This window comes from Pelophylax lessonae, assembly GCF_965119305.1.
Source record: "Pelophylax lessonae genome assembly, chromosome: 1".
Classification (NCBI taxonomy): domain Eukaryota; kingdom Metazoa; phylum Chordata; class Amphibia; order Anura; family Ranidae; genus Pelophylax; species Pelophylax lessonae.
In genome coordinates, this window is record NC_138768.1 from 300,466,328 (window position 1) to 300,484,297 (window position 17,970).

Here is a 17,970-nt window from a genome sequence, read left to right on the forward strand (position 1 = left end):
CGAATCGCAAAATACCCCCTGGTCGGAATGGGGGTAAAATCTTCCAGGGCTTAAGTGGTTAAAATATGCTTATTGGGATTTTTTTTTTTTTTACCAAAAATATGTAGCAGAATACAAATTGGCCTAAAATAATGAAATAAATTCGATTTTTATTTTTTGTTTTTATTGGGAATGTTATATAGCAGAAAGTGAAAAATATTGTTTTTTTCTTCCCCAGAAATGTCGCTCGTTTTTTGTTTATAGCATCGCACGACCGAACACAGTACCAAATCACAAAAAAATGGCCTGGTCATTAAGGGGGAAAATCTTCCGGTCCAGAAGTGGTTAATGTAGTGAGTCGGCAAGTTACAGGGGGTATCTGTTTTCTGGATACCGTTGCTTCTTGTTTTCTCTTGTCTGACTGACAAAACCTGTGGCCCTCCAGCTGCTGCAAAACTACAAGTCCCATCATGCCCCTGTCCTTTGGGAGTCATGCTTGTAACTGTCAGCTTTGCAATGCCTCATGAGACTTGTAGTTCCACAACAGCTGGAGGGCCACAGGTTGGAGCACCCATGCATGTCAGCAATCAGGACATGATGGATTCCAGAGAACTAGATTGTCATCTTTTTTACTTAAAAGTGAAGCAGCTCGTGGTCACCAGAACCACAGAGGCTGTGCGATGAAAACCATGCATCTCTTGTTCTTAGACAGCTGACCTGGAAGAAGTAACTGTACACATTCCTTGTGGCTGAGGGGGTCACCACACTGCACACCAAGGTGACAACTTTACCTCTGGAAGATAAGAGATGTTAGAATAAAAATATGTCACTACTGACCTCTTTATAAAGGGAAACCAGTGGTTGTTTTCCCGTCCCTCCATTCTGCGACATGGCTTTCTGTCCTAAACCCTGCCCCCGTCTTCTCCTTCCCTCCCCCCCCCCCCCTCCAACAACTTCGCAGACAGCCTGCCAAAGTCTCCTCTACCCCCACCACCTAGTGTTTCCTCTCCAGACCTGGCTCATGGCCTCTAGCAGCCTCATGTGGAACAATGTGGAAACTTCAGTTACTGTACATATGTGATAAGCAACAATGCTCAGGAAAAATGACATGTCATCATGAGACATGTATGGGCTACGCTGAAAGCAAGTTTGTAAACAAAACATGGTATATCTAGACCTGAGCCTGCCAGCCAATGAAATGCATGTACAAAAGAAGGTAATTACTTCCTGAAAAGACAGGTTTTCCTTCGTCCAAGAATATGCACAGGATGTTAAACTGGGACCATTTCATTTCTTTATATGCTGTAACATACAACATATAACCATGACAACTAAGGTCATGTACACATTGCTTGAGGAGTGGGTGTATCCTTCACTTAAAGCGGAACTTTACCAATAACAACGTGATAAAAATAATGTTCTATAGCAACGAACATAAGGACCAGGTCTATTTCTGACACTTGTTGTTTACAAGTTAAAATGAGTATTTTTTGCTAGAAAATTACTTAGAACCACCAAAACATTACATTTTTTTTTTCTTTTAGCAGAGACCCTAGAGAAGAAATTGATTGGAGATTGTAGCAGTACTTTATGTCACACCGTATGGGACAGTAGACAGGATTCTTTACCTTTAAAGCTAAACTTATCTATGAAAGGATGACACTGTACAAAAAACTGTTGGATAAAAAGGCCGCGGCCGTTTATTATTTATAAAATAACATTTAAAACTCAAAGCTTTCAACTTATAAATAATAAACCCGACCACTACGATCCAGGTTTACAATAATAATAAATAATCAATAAACATATCCATCAAACTCATCAGTAAATATAACATATCGTCCCCCTTTGCAAACTGACAAAGGTGACCCAAAATAACAAACTGGCCGCGACAAAACAAAAAAGGGGGGGGGGGGGGAGGGGAACCGCACGATCCGGGATGTTGAGGTAATCTGAGGGTCCAGCTACCTGAGAGCCCCCTTAAATAGGGCTGGGAACAGGCTCAGAAGGCGGGAAGCTAACTAGAAAAAACTGGTACCTCACACAATCTCCCCAGCTACTTGTTATCTCTAATTTGATAGGGGCTTATTCAGCCAACCATCAACTAGAAAACCTGTTACCCCTTAGTAACTATAATCTTCCTCTCTAAGCCCGCCAAAACTAATTCCTGTCATGTCTAGATTACCTGTCACTGTCCCATATAGAAAAGGGGGGCCATAGAGACCCCCCTTTTCTTTCTATTTGCAAATGCACTTTTTTTTTTTGGAAAAAATACACTTTTTTAGATTAAAAATAAGAAAAGAGTAAACTTAGCCCAATTTGTTTCTATAATGTAAAAGATAATGTTACCCTGAATAAACTGATACCCAACATGTCATGCCTCAAAATTGCGCACGCTCATAGAATGGCGACAAACTTTGGTACTTCAAAATCTCCATAGGCGAAGCTTTAAATATTTCTACAGGTTACCAGTTTAGAGTTGCAGAGGGGGTCTAGGGCTAGTATTGTTGCTCTCGCTCTAATAATCGCAGCGATACCTCACATGTGTGGTTTGAACACTGCTTACTTGCGTATGCATTAGTTTCTGCTCGCTTTACATTTTTTTTTCCTATTAAACTTTTTTTTTTTTTACACTGTCCCTTTAAAATACATTTTTTTTGATCACTTTTATTCCTATTACATCCCCTGTAATAGAAATAAGCAGGACAGGCCCTCTTTAATGTGAGATCTGGGGTCAAAAAGACCTCAGATCTCACATTTACACTTATAAGCATTAAAAAAAAATAATAATAATAATTTGTCCCTTTAAGACCGTTAGGCTGCAGTAACATTTGATGTTGCTTCAGTCCTCCAAGGGAATAGAGTCGATTAGGGGGCCATCTTGCCCTCACTGAACTTCCTGCCCAGCAACACAGGGGATCTGATCGTTTTCCCCGCTACCGACAGCTCCAGTAAGAGGGGAGAACAATCGGGAAGCGGCGGGAGGGGGGCGAGCACTTCTCCCGCCGCCAATAAAAGTGATCCAATTGCAAATCCACCGCTGGGACCACTTTTATGCTAAAGCGGACCGCCCGTCCTGTAAGAAAATACTGGGATTATGCCAGCTATCTGCTACCATAACACTGGTATTTAAAGCGGAGTTCCAGCCTAAACACACACTCGCCTGTCCAACGGTCCAGCGATGCGGCCGCCCGAAGCCTCGCTCTTCTCCCTCTCTGTCTGCGGTGCCGGCATCACTGGTGTGGGCACCCGGCTGTGACATTTGTCGGCTTCACAGCCGGGTACGCACTGCACATGCGCGAGTTGAACTACGCGTCGTGATTGGCCGGCAATCTTCTGGGACCTCCGACATGTCCCAGAAGATTGCAGGGAGGGAGGGGGAGAGGAGAGGAGAGCTCCGAGCGGAAGTGGGAGCGGGTACCTGTCAAAACGAGGTACCCGTCCCCCCCCCCCCCCCAAAAAAAATGACATGCCACTTTTGGGTGGAGCTCTGCTTTAATGTCAAAGTACACTATGGGTGGTCCAGAAGTGGTTATTACTTATGCTACCAAAATTAGTGAGTGCTGTACATTGCCTCCAGCATTGCTTGTGTTTCTTCTTGCTGGAGGCTGCCATTTTGCTGAAGCCCGGAGCCTCTGAACAGCAGTAAATCACAAAGCAGAACTAAACCCAACGGTTTCAAAAAAGGTACATTCCTGGAATGCTGGGATTGCCAACTGTCACATTTGCTTGTGTCCTCAACCAAACTGTCAAACCTTTAAATGGCTAGTGCCATAACTGATCACATGTGCAGCACCATGGCAGTTACAGATTGGCTGTAAAGAATAGGAGGGTTCCACTTTAAGCCCTTCAGCAGATCAGCCTCTACAAACTCCTAAAATGGAGAGCAACTGAGCATGTGCAGAGCAGGGTGAGACAGAGTATTCCTTGATTTTAAACAGCATAGACACTTTTTTTTTAATGTTTTACATAGCTACACCTGCAAAATGGGCCAGCCTGAAGGGATTTACCAGAACTTAATTTTCTGACTAAAGTTCCACCCAACTGCTTCCCTTTATGCTGCAAAGGCAGCTAGACAGGGTATACGTGCCACAGCTGCAATGCATTGCTTCACAACACAGCAAAAGCTCTACACTCCCCACATATGGCATTCAGCCAGCAGTACACCCACTTAACCCATTTGACTGAATAGGGCTGCACCACAAAGGCTAAAAAGGCTAAGAGGCTTTTACAGGTTAAAACAGGCAGCGAGGAGGTGATACATCCACTGCAGATCACGCAATGCGTGTGCGAACGAGCCCTTAGACCCCTTTCACACAGGCGATCCGATCAGTTTTTCAGGCAGACTTGATTGGACCCTCCAGTCTCTTCTATGAAGCAGCAGATACGTTTGCTGACACCGGGCCACCATCCGATCTGATCCTGTTTGCCAAAAACAGACGGATGGTTGACCTATTACCCATCCATCTGGCAGATCAGATGGAAACAGACAGGCAGTTTGTTTCCATTTGATTGCTCCATAGACAAGAGCGGGCAGTGTCTGTGTCCGCTCTGCATATCGGTGCAGACATGGACCTATCATCTGCCTGCTCAGCGGGGATCAGCAGAGAGATCCCCGCTGAACAAGCAAATCCCACTTGACAAAGGCGCCCGTGTGAAAGGAGCCTTTAATGCCTGGTACACATGATCAGATTATCAGGCGAATATTCATCCATTTTTTGTTGCATGCTAGTCTCATATCGAAAGTGAACAGGTTACTTTTCGGACAAAAACTGTACTAATTAAACGAAAATCGAACATAATGTTCAAGTACGATAAAAATTTTATAGCCTGCACATTCAGATTTTGATGTCCGAAAAATCAGAATTGGCTGTCGAAAGCACTATACTAACGATCCAAAAATCGACAGATCATTCGTCGGGCAAAATTTGACTTCCGGTTTTCTTATCGTGTGTACGAGCCTTAAGTGTATGTCAAGCCAAAAACTTTTTTTCTCGTTTTAGATAGAGTGGGAAAACCTGGTAAACTGTCCACAGCTATGCTATTTATTTTTCATAATTCCTTTACCATCACTTCCTTTCAACAATAGTTTTACCAGACATGAAGTGAGATAAAAACCTGCAAAAAGAACGTAGACGAAAATAAGAAAAAACTGACAGAGGTTCTAACAATCCCCCCCCCAATCTACCAAAGAAAAACTGTTTTATTTTGGTATGTGTTGCTGTTGAAGAGTTCCCCTCACTTCCTGTTCAGTAAAATGTTGTCAGCCAGACAGGAAGTGATAATACATTTCTCTAACAGAGCCCCACACGGTGCTATAAACCTGACAGAGGTTCTACCCCTTCTCGGTAGGGTTGCCATCTCATCCCTTTAAACCAGGACACACATTAATTACACAGGTTCTATGGTCAATTAGGGTGGTAATTAAACTCATTTAGTACCTTATGTGCATTATATTAGCCTCAGAACCTGTGTAATTAATATGTATCCTGGTTTAAAGGGATGAGGTGGCAATCCTACTTCCCACACATATACAAACGTAAAAAAAAAGTCATACAATTAAAAGCAGAACTAAAGTCAAAGCTTTGCTTTCATTTTGGATAGAGTAATGGAGGGTTATAACCCCTGTCAGTTTTTTTTTTTGCCATCTGTATCCTCATTGGATACATTTCCCTTCACTGCCTGTCATAGCGATCCTGCCTCTGGTGATTTCGACAAATTGCCAACAGCCTTACAGTTGTTGACGAAATGCAATCTTCCCACTACGTCCACAACAGATAGTGATGAAAAATGATGGAGGCTAAGTGCCGGTTTACACTGGTGCGATGGAAGACATCGCATGTGATTCGCACCGCACTGCTATGCAAATCACATGCGATGTCTTTGCGATGCAAATTCAGTAATACAGATTGTATGGCTGAATTTGCATCGCATTCGGCCCAAAGTCTTGCAGGACCCTTCTTTTTTGGTCCGCACCAGAATCTGATCGCATGGGTGTTCACACCCATGCAATCCGATTCCTACATGAATTGACAGTTTGCACTGCGATATGCAAACTATCTGCGGGTGTCATTAACTTTGTATTGACACCCCCAGCGATTCGCATATCGCAGTGTGAACTGCCTGCGAGTCGGGTGCGATGCGGGAGACCGCAGTGGATTCACAGGTTTCCCGCATCGCACCATTGTGAGCCAGCACTAAATCAACAAACCTATTAGCATGGATTTTGACTATAAGTGCTAGTTAAGGTACCTTGTTTAGCCCCACTGCGAATCTTAACAGCAAAAATCTGATTCCTGTGACTAGAATTGACAGCTGTGCGCCAATAGAAGGCGGCCGGGCCCGTACACCGCAATGACAGGATGTCAGCAGCTGTAGTTACTAGTTATTTTTTTGCACAGTCAGCGATTACCTGCTGTGATCGCAACTGAATCCGCACAAAGCTATCAATCTGAGCTGCAGGAATCAATAGATTCTTGCCACTGGGATTAGCAACGTGGCTAAATGCCTATGCGAATGGATCCTCAGAACACCAAGGAGGGAGCATTCATAAACATTGTCATAGACACCCTTGAGAATTCTGTCAGACCTCCACACTTAAATTAATGCTGCTTGCACCAGATTCCTGTACCTGTCAGAAATAGAGATGGGCTCATCCCAGGCAGTGAGACATTTCCCAGGCTGCAGCTATACAGACCAGAAAATGTCTCAATACATGTGATTAGCAGTATTGGCTTTTAAATCACTTGCATTTAATCCTTAGCTCTCATCACTTGCATTTAATCCTTAGCTCTCATTCGCATTGGAGGCGGGCATGAAATCGTGCGAGTTATGCTAAACTTGCACGATTTCAAACCCGCCTTTCATTGCGAGTTTGGGGGCGATTTGAAAGACATCTGTGCGGGTATATGCACAGATGTCTATTGAAATCGCCCCTGAAGTCGCCAAAAGCAGTGCAGGAAGTACTTTTGGAAAGCAGTGCGGCACCGCAAAGTCGGCGTTGCACCGATTCGGGCGGTGCCGTTGCCAGCAATAGGCTGCGATATGGCATGCGATTTGACATGTCAAATCCCCCGTATGTGAATGGGGGTTTATATATAGAATATTTTGATAGCATGCAGAAAACAATTGGTCAGCTTCCAAACCCAAAGCTTCTATTTTCTGTGCTGTTCCTAAAGTGGAACATTACTGTATCTGAGCACTACAAACTCAAATCTCTAACTCATTCATTTTTAATATTCAAAGCAAACTCACCCCTCCTCCATGCTTTATGTTTTGAGAAATCACATTGAAAAACACCCCCCTAGCATTTCCAGTTGCAGCCATCTTGAGTAAGGGCAGATGATTCATGTATCATTTACTTCCTGGAATCTCTTTGCCCTTAGGTCAGGCATGCAGGCAGGAGGTTGTGCTTAGCTGAGAAAGTCCCATCTCCCCTCCTAGAGATTAATGGGAAAAAAAGTGCCTATGAAGACTCCTGGGATGTATGACATTTTATCCTAGGCTGGAAATGAGGAAGTAACTGAAAAAAATATTATATATTTACTAATGCTATCAGCATAAGGATTTGAAATAGTTAATGTTGATTGAGAGGGTTTAGTTCTGCTGTAAGCCCTCGTTCACATTGAAGTGACTTGTCATGTGATTTGACAGGTCAAATCACATGACAAGTTGCACCCTATTGTCGGTAATGGCCATGTTAAAATCGATGCAATGATTACTTTGCTGTGCTGCATCGATTTGAAAAAGTAGTTCCTGCACTACTTTTGCCGATTTTGGGTGAAACTTGCATAGAAATCTGTCCATGAAGCCGCACAGATGTCTTCAAAGTCGCACTGACATGCGACTTTAAAATTGTGCGATTTCAGATGAAGTCACACGATTTCAAAGCCGCATTTATTGTACACGAGGGCTAAAGGTAGGTGACCAATGCACATATTATCCAATCCCAAAGCAGCCATTCACTGTGCCTATATAATCACTTTCCAATGACAGAAGACATGTCTAAAATATGACAATTTTGTATTACCAATTATATACATGCAAAAGTCATCACAATTACAGGTCCACAGTGTGGCCTCTCTATCAATGCAGCGTTGCAGCCATCAAGCAAATGTGGAAAACGTGACTTGCTTGTGGTCCATGGAAAACACTGAAATCTGGAAAACGCGACCTGTCTGTGGGCCATGGAAAACACTGAAATGTGGAAAACGTGACCTGTCTGTGGTCCATGGAAAACGTGACCTGTCTATGGTCCATGGAAAACACTGAAATGTGGAAAACGTGACCTGTCTGTGATCAATGGAAAACACTGAAATGTGGAAAACGTGACCTGTCTGTGGTCCATGGAAAACACTGAAATGTGGAAAACGTGACCTGTCTGTGGTCCATGGAAAACACTGAAATGTGGAAAACGTGACCTGTCTGTGATCCATGGAAAACACTGAAATGTGGAAAATGTGACCTGTCTGTGGTCCATGGAAAACACTGAAATGTGAAAAACGTGACCTGTCTGTGGTCCATGGAAAACACTGAAATGTGGAAAACGTGACCTGTCTGTGGTCCATGGAAAACACTGAAATGTGAAAAACGTGACCTGTCTGTGGTCCATGGAAAACACTGAAATGTGGAAAACGCGACCTGTCTGTGGTCCATGGAAAACACTAAAATATGGAAAATGTGACCGGTCTGCGGTCCATGGAAAACACTGAAATGTGGAAAAAGTGACCGGTCTGTGGTCCATGGAAAATGTGACCGGTCTGTGGTCCATTGAAAACACTGAAATGTAGAAAACGTGACCTGTCTGTGGTCCATGGAAAACACTAAAATATGGAAAACGTGACCGGTCTGTGGTCCATGGAAAACACTGAAATGTGGAAAACATGACCTGTCTGTGGTCCATGGAAAATGTGACCTGTCTGTGATCCATGGAAAACACTGAAATGTGGAAAACGTGACCTGTCTGTGATCCATGGAAAACACTGAAATGTAGAAAATGTGACCTGTCTGTGGTCCATGGAAAACACTGAAATGTGAAAAACGTGACCTGTCTGTGATCCATGGAAAACACTGAAATGTGGGAAATGTGACCTGTCTGTGGTCCATGGAAAACACTGAAATGTGAAAAACGTGACCTGTCTGTGGTCCATGGAAAACACTGAAATGTGGAAAACGTGACCTGTCTGTGGTCCATGGAAAACACTGAAATGTGGAAAACGTGACTTGTCTGTGGTCCATGGAAAACACTAAAATATGGAAAACGTGACCGGTCTGTGGTCCATGGAAAACACTGAAATGTGGAAAAAGTGACCGGTCTGTGGTCCATGGAAAACACTGAAATGTGGAAAAAGTGACCGGTCTGTGGTCCATGGAAAATGTGACTGGTCTGTGGTCCATTGAAAACACTGAAATGTAGAAAACGTGACCTGTCTGTGGTCCATGGAAAACACTAAAATATGGAAAACGTGACCGGTCTGTGGTCCATGGAAAACACTGAAATGTGGAAAACGTGACCTGTTTGTGGTCCATGGAAAACACTGAAATGTGGAAAAGGTGACCTGTCTGTGGTCCATGGAAAACACTGAAATGTGGAAAACGTGACCCGTCTGGACTGTACTGGAACGCTGTAAAACGCATCAAAAAGGTACCAGAACGCACCTAATTGCATCAAAAACACACTGGAACACACATGTCCTTATTTAAGGTTACGAAAAAAGAGGGGGGGGGGGGGGGGGAATGCACTGGACTGCATAAAAAAAACGCACCAAAAACATGCATGCAGAAAAGTATCTGGAACGCATTCAGGCTGCGTTTCTATGGTGTGAACTGGCACTTTTAGAGTCTCTGACCTGCATGATCAAGGGAAAGCACCTGACTTGCAGAACTCTCAGGTGTTTTGGAGCTCTGTATCTGCTTCTTATTAACCAATCTCTTCTATATCTCACTGCAATGAGCTGTTTATATTAGAAAAGAATTACCTGGTAGTAAGCAGAAATGCTGCTGAATCTTGGGCTCGCCTTACTGCAGCTATTGTAATCACTAAACTGCATGGAAGGCCGCTTAATGTCACATTGAATTCTCCTTCAAAATGTAGAGCAAAACATGGGCTGGCTCAGAGAGGTACACATCTATGGTATTTGTATTTGTCCCTGCAAAGTACATTCCGCACATTTCCTCTTTCCATGTTCTCTTGTACAGAGGAAAAGAAACAAAGGAGTCATTCGGGTTTTATTTCATTCTAATTATATTCTTCTGTGTAATTTGAAACAGATTACTCTGCTGAATACGTTTTTGTTTTGTTTTTTTTTTACTTTTGAAGTCTGAACAGAAAAGTCAGGTTTTAGATGTGACCTTATAAAAAAAAAAAAAAACTTTGATATAAATGTGTTGCTTACCCTGCCCTTATATAGTCAAAGCTGTCTAATAAAATGCATACCACTGACTGGGGACTAAACATGGTCTCATTGCTCCAAACTGTGTCCATGGCCAGTCTCCCTTAGTTTACACCTATGCGTTATTTAGTGTGATTTGCAGAAACGCACTACAGTCCATTTAACATGGATTCCTATGGTACACATTGACATCTATGCGTTTTGCAGCCAGTGCATTTTTGGAAAGGGTCAGGGACTTTTTTTCTGCATTTTGCATGTAATAGAGTTCAATGGAATCACACCAGATTTGTGATGCGGTTTTTTTTTTATGCGTTTTGTGGGCTTTTTTTCCCTTTAAAAACACTGTATATAGCTGATTGCTAAGGAGCGGTCCGGAAAGCCGACCGGCGTGTCCTTAACAACTGTTAAGTCATCAGCTGTCAGCGGGATTCCCCGCTGACAGCTGAATGTAAAAAAAAGAATTGCAGGCAAAAAAAATCATAAAAAGAACGGCACATAACGTCACAAGGGGTTGGTTCTCCAGGTGACATCACCGGATCGCCACGCCCCATGGTTATATAGGAGATGGCAGGCAGCAGGAGCTGACACAAACGAGGTAGCCAACATCGGGGAAGACCATATTTTTTATTCTTAGCGGGGCAGCGGATGAAGAAGACATCAGCAGAGAGCTAAGAGGGAGAATATACTAGTGGAGGGAGAAGACCAGAGGAAGAAGAAACCACTGGAGAGAGAAAAGGGAGAAGAAACACCGGAGGGAAAAGACAGGAGGAAGAAGACACGATTTTTAATAAAGGACTTCAAAATCCATCTCTTGTTTTTTGTAACACTACACTTCTTTTTTTTTTTTGGTGAATAGGTAGGGGTACAAAGTACCCCGAACCCAGAATCCCATTGAAGTCTATAGGACCTGAATTTAAAAGAAATCAAAAGTCCCCATTTTTAGGGCTTAGATGCAAGTTATTAGCAATAAAGAGGGTACGGGGGCCCGAGTACTGCCCTGGGGGACATGTATCAATGCAAATTTTTTTTTAAAAAAGATAATTTTTACAGAAGCATGTGATTGTGAGGTGATTTTATTGATGCTTAAAGTGAAACAATAAAAATGAAAAATGTATTTTCAAATTGACACATCTGTACCATATATAGAAGTTGCTGCAGCAAAACTGACATTTATAAAGAAATACTATTGCCGGCAATACAAAAATGTAAAAAAACTGTGAGGGGTTACCTTCCCAATCCATACTAGGCCCTTCAGGTGTGATGTGGATTTTAAGGGGAATCTCACTTCAAAATTAAAAAAAAAAACAGCTTGGGCCCCCACCACAAATTCCTACCAGACCCTTATCCTAGCATGCAGCCTGGCAGGTCAGGAAAGAGAGGGGGGGGGGGTAGCCCCTCAATATGCTAGAAGGGTGCTTTGGGGCAGAGAACCCACCCCAAAGCACCTTAGGGGGCTGCGGACAGGGGTCTTCTGGAAACCCCTTTAACAAGGGGATCCCCACATCCCATCCCTACTCTATGTGAAGGATTATGGGGTACATTGTACCCCTACCTATTCACCAAAAAAAAAGTGTCAAAAATAAATAAAGACAGGAGGCAGTTTTTGAGAATTCCTTTATTAAAAAAATTAAAAAAACAATGTCCCCCAATGTAGATCAATCACGACGCTGCCACCACAGCCGGACCCAAAATAAAAAAAAAGCTCCGCCCTTGATGACGGCTAATTGCCCACTGCTAGCTCCGCTGGTTGACAGTTCTTATATAGGGGAGGGGTGGGGCCACATGGTGGCATCGCCAGGTGATTGACGATGGATCTACATTGTTTTTTTATTTTTTAATAAAGGAATTGCCAAAAACTGCCTCCTGTCTTCATTATTTTTTTTATTTATTTTGTGACACTTTTTTTGGTGAATGGGTAGGGGTACAATGTACCCTATACTCATTCACATAGAGGGGGGGCAAGATCTGGGGGCCCCCTGGTTAAAGGGGGCTTTTAGATTCTAATAAGCCCCCTGCCAGCAGACCCCCACAACCACAGCCCAGGGTTGTGGGGAAGAGGCCTTTGTCAAGGGCCGATCCTAGGGTCACAAACGCATGGGCACAGAAATATTTCTAGTGCCCTCACTTGGGTGTAGTTACTTTACTTACTCCCCCCTTTACAAATGTTTCTATGGCAACGACTCAGAGATACTCCCCTAAGGAGTCTTCGTTACCTTGGGATCCTCCCACAATCTCTTAACAATAAAGAAAATACAGGAAGTGAACTCTAATGGGACCTGGAGGGGGGTCTCTCTAATAGGCACAGAGAGGGCCTCTGTTAGAGAGTCTGTTATAAACAACTCCCATCAGGCCCCATTAGAGACTACAATAAGGTCCAATAGATTGCACCCATCTGCTGCCCATCTTCCACCCAGTTTACACCTACACACATCCCGGCAAAAGATCCCAGAGTGCAATGATTGAGAACTTTTCTGCGGACTCTGATTGGATAGCAGGCACGAGAGGAGGGACCTGGCGGTGTGCGGGCTGTGATTAGTTAGTAACAGGTATGAGAGGTGGGACCTGGCTGTGGGCACTGGCTGGGATTGATCAGCAGGCACGAGCAGGGGCATACCTAGAGCATTTGGCACCCAAACCACCCACCACCTTTAAAATGTAAAAACACCCACAAGAAATTGTAATGTTTTCGAGAATATTTATTGCACAAATTTCACAGCCCCCCGAACACAGTGCCCCTTGCAGTCTGCCAACCTCCACGTCTGTCTAATCACATGACATGGTGGGCACACCACTCCGCATTACATTGTGAGCACAGCACATTACACAGAGGGCACACCACTCTGCATTACATGGTGGGCACAGCACATTAGACAGCGGGCACTGTACAGCACATGACATGGTGGGCACACCACTTTGCATTACATGTGAGCACAGCACATTACACAGAGAACACACCACTCCACATTACATGGTGGGCACAGCACATTACACAGAGGGCACACCACACTGCAATACATGGTGGGCACAGTCACAGTACATGTCATGGTGGGCACAGTACATGATATGGTGGGCACAGTACATCAGATGGTGGGCACAGTTTATGACCTGGTGGGCACTGCGCTGCAAGTGATATGGGAGGATGAGCAATACAATCATTGCATCCCCAAAGGTCAGTTTATGCACACTCCTCCGTTTACTGATCTCATCTTAGCAGCATGGTAGATATTCTTCCTCTTGGGCTCCTACTAACATCAGTGCCCCGCCCCCAAACAGCTGTCTGAAGCTCCCGAAGACGGAGGATCTCTGTGTGTTTAGATCCTGTGATAGGAGCCGGGCAGCAACACTGACAGCTTGGGCGCCCCCCGCCTCAGCTTACGGCGCCCGGGCGTAGTGCACCCTGTGCACTCACCCAGGATTGGCGCTGCCCTTGTCCCCATCAAACTAGGTGCTTTGGGGTGGGGGGTAAGTGCACCCCCCCCCCATGTTGAGGGATTGTGGCCTAGTATGGTTCAGGAGGGGGGGCGCTCATTCGCCCCCCAGCAAACAAAAAACAAACACAGGGGTGCACCGGCCTATCCCATTATCCTCCATAAAAGGCTTTATTAAATAAAGGAATAAAAATAAGTTATTGGTAAATGCATATCACGGAAGGCAAACCGTCCTCAATGGCTAGAAATGGCTTACGCGTTTCGAGGCTAAGCCTCTTTCTCAGAGCCTCATTTACCAAGAACTCGTTTGTGAGTATTTTTATTCCTTTATTCAATAAAGCCTTTTTGAGGATATTGCACTAGGCCGGTGCGCCCCTGTGTTTGTTTTTGTTTGCAGTGGTCCTGGATTACCCTGTCCTGGAAGGGGCTGCAAGGCTAAAGCATTCAGGAGAAGCCAAGTGTTTAGTCTCCGGTAGCCATATGTGTGTGGCCTAGGCTGGTCAGAAGGCCACTTCTCAGAGCGCAGGAGACAGGTGCATAGCACCAATTTTTGTTTGTCCAGCTCATTCGCCCCTTCGCCCCCACCCTTTGATTGCCTGCTCAGTGGGCAAACATCCCGCTGAGCGACCAGCAAATTCCATTGTTTGCCAAACTTTTGCTTGGCCCGAACTCTTCGCCCACCTCTAGGTCGCCCAAGCTGCAATATATTACGTTTTTGGTTTTGGGTTTAATACCGCTTTAAATTTAGAACCATTTTAAGGCTACGTTCAGCTTTAGAAATACGGTACATTACACTCGTATTTAGGGTGTAACATGTTACTAAGCACCTGTTTCAAAGCTCCAGAGAATTCCCCCAGGACAGTGTGCAGGGGTTCTTCTCCCCACAGACATTGTCACATTTAAATAGCCCCTGGTGTTAACCCCTTCACTGCCAGTGTCATTAGTACAGTAACAGTGCATATTTTTAGCACTAATTACTGTAGTAAAGTCACTGTTCCCCCCAAAGGTGTCAAAAATGTCAGTTAGGGGTCCGATCTGTCCACCGCAATGTCGAAGCCCCGCTATAAATAGCTGAACTCCACCATTACAAGTAAAAAAACAAATAAATAAAAATGACATAAATCTTTCCCCTAGTTTGTAGACGAGATAACTTTTGCGCAAACCAATCAATATGCACTTTTTGGGTTTTTTTTTTTTTTTTACCAAAAATATGTGGCAGAATACAAATTGGCCTAAAATAATAAAAACGTTTGATTTTTAATTTTTTTTTTTATTGGGAATGTTTTATAGCAGAAAGAAAGAAATACATTTTTTTCATAATTGTCGCTTTTTTGTTTATAGCGCAAAAAATAAAAATCCCACAGGTGATCAAATACCACCAAAAGAAAGCTCTATTTGTAGGGGAAAAAAAGACATCAATTTTATTTGGTTACATCATCGCATGTCCACGCAATTGTCAGTTAAAATAACACAGTACCGAATCTCAAGAAATTGCCTGGTTATTAAGGGGGAAAACCTACCGGTCCAGAAGTGGTTAAATAGGTTTCACATGACATAATGAGTAACAGAAAAAGTATAAACTATCCATTGACTATACTAGATCATTTCTCTTCCTGGAATGTACGCTGTCATTATTATAAAGGACTTGCAGGAGCAGTTCAGTTAGACCCCTTTTGCACCAGCGGCCTGATCGGGTCCACCTTTCCATTTTTCAGGCGGGCCTGATCTGACCACCCATTGTTCTTTATGGAGTGGCGGATGTCAGCAGACCCACTGGCATCTGATCCGATCCTATCCGCTAAAAACATACAGCTGGGAATACGTTCCGATCGGATCAGATGACAGTCGGATGGAAACAAACAGGCAGTTATTATTTGATCCCCTGCAGATTTTGTAAGTTTGCCCACTTACAAAGAAAAGAAGGGTCTATTATTTTTTATCATAGGTGGATTTTAAATGATAGAGACAGAAATTCAACAAAAAATACAGAAAAAAAAACATGATACAAATGTTCTAAATTGAGTTGCAGTGCAGTGAGTAAAATAAGTATTTGATCCCCAAGCAAATAAGGACTTAGTACTTGGTGGAGAAACCCTTGTTGGCAAGCACAGAGTTAAGACGTTTATTGTAGTTGGTTACCAGGTTTTCACACATCTCAGGAGGGATTTTGGTCCACTCTTCTTTACAGATCTTCTCTAAATCCTTAAAGTGGGGTTCCATTCATTTTTGTGTTTATTAAAAGTCAGCAGCTACAAAAAGTGTAGCTGCTGACTTTTAATAAACACACACTCACCTGTCCCACGATCCAGCGATGCGGCCGCCCGAAGCCTCGATCCTCTCCGTCTTCTCTCGGCGGGACCGGCATCTCTAGTGTGGGCACCGGGCTGTGAAAGCTTGCAGGCTCACAGCCGGGTGCGCACTGTGCCTGCGAGAGTCGTGCTGCGCGTTGTGAATAGCAGGGCAATCTTCTGGGACCTGTGACGTGTCCCAGAAGATTGCAGGGAGGGAGGGGGAGAGGTAAACTCCCACTCGAGCCGCCTAGGTGGCCCGAGCGGAAGCGGGAGCAGGTACCTGTCAAATTTAGGTACCTGCTCCCCCCCAAAAACAATGACATGCCAAATGTGGCATGTCAGGGGGTCAGCAGTATTTAAAGCGGAAGTTCTACTTTTGTGTGGAACTCCGCTTTAAAGTATCTTACCTGTTGCTTGGCAACTCGAAGTTTTAACTCCCTCCATAAATTTTGTATAGGATTAAGGTCTGGAGACTGGCTAGACCACTCCATGACCTTAATGTGTTTCTGCTTGAGCCACTCCTTTTTTGCCTTGGCGGTATGTTTTAGGTCATTGTCATGCTGGAAGACCCATCCCTGACCCATCTTCAGTGTTCTGGCGGAGGGAAGAAGGTTCAATCAAGATTTTACAATACATGGCCCCCGTTCATTAGCCCCTCAATGCAGCAAGGTTGGCCTGTACCTTTAGTAGAGAAACAGCCCCAAAGCATAATGTTTCCTCCTCCGTGCTTGAGTGTAGGGATGGTGTTCTTAGGTTCATAGTCAGCATTTTTCTTCCACCAAACACGGTGAGTAAAGTTAATGCCAAAGATCTCAATTGTGACCACAGCACTTTCCCCCAATCCTTCTCTAGGCCTGTACATGTGCCTTCTTGAGTAGGGGGACCTTGTGGGTGCTTAAGGATTTCAATCCATGGTGGTGTATTGTGTTACCAATGGTTTGTTTGGTGACTGTAGTCCCAACTGCCTTGAGATCATTCACAAGCTCCTCCCATCTAGTTCTGGGCTGATACCTCGCTTTTCTCACCATTGTCCTTACCACATGAGGTAAATCTTGCATGGAGCTCCAGACCGAGGGTAATTGATGGTTATTTTGTATTTCTTCCATTTGCGAATAATCACTCCAACAGTTGTCTCCTCACCAAGCTTCTTGGTGATGGTCTTGTAGCCTATTCCAGCCTTGTGCAGGTCTACAATCTTGTCACTAACATCCTTTGACAGCTCTTTGGTCTTGCCCATGATGGTGAGGTTTGAATGGAAGAAAGAGGTTCTGTGGACAGGTGTTTTTTTTATAGAGATAACTACAGTGGGGATAAAAAGTTTGGGCACCCCAGGTAAACATTTGTATTAATGTGCATAAAGAAGCCAAGGAAAGATGGAAAAATCTCCAAAAGGCATTCAATTACAGATTAGACATTCTTATAATATGTCAACAAAAGTTAGATTTTATTTCAATCATTTACACTTTCAAAATAACAGAAAACAAAAAAATGGCGTCTGCAAAAGTTTGGGCACCCTGCAGAGTTAATATCTTGTACTGCCCCCTTTGGGAAGTATCACAGCTTGTAAACGCTTTTTGTAGCCAGCCAAGAGTTTTTCAATTCTTGTTTGAGGTATCTTTGCCCATTCTTCCTTACAAAAGTCTTCCAGTTCTTTGAGATTTCTGGGCTGTCTGTCACGCACTGCTCTTTTAAGGTCTATCCATAGATGTTCAATTATGGTCAGGAGATTGTGAAGGCCATGGCAAAACCTTCAGTTTACGCCTCTTGATGTAATCCCCGTCATTATCCATTTGAAGAAGCCATCCTCTCTTTAACTTCAGCTTTTTCACAGATGACATCAAGTTACCATCCAAAATTTGCTGAAATTTTATTGAATCCATT

The 17,970-nt window shown here is 43.7% G+C and overlaps 1 protein-coding gene across 4 annotated transcripts in view; it reads right to left on the reverse strand.

Moving 5' to 3' along the window:
• Positions 1-17,970, reverse strand: part of ACACB (acetyl-CoA carboxylase beta) — a 224,839-nt gene that overhangs the window by 154,334 nt on the left and 52,535 nt on the right. The window contains exon 1 of one of the 4 annotated variants that reach the window (XM_082243008.1): positions 817-904. The exons of the other annotated variants lie outside the window; for them this stretch is intronic. Within the exon in view, the coding sequence (XP_082099134.1) occupies positions 817-860 (44 nt within the window). The 5' untranslated portion in view covers positions 861-904. Of the gene's footprint in view, positions 1-816; positions 905-17,970 lie in introns of those variants that run through there. 4 annotated transcript variants of the gene reach the window in all.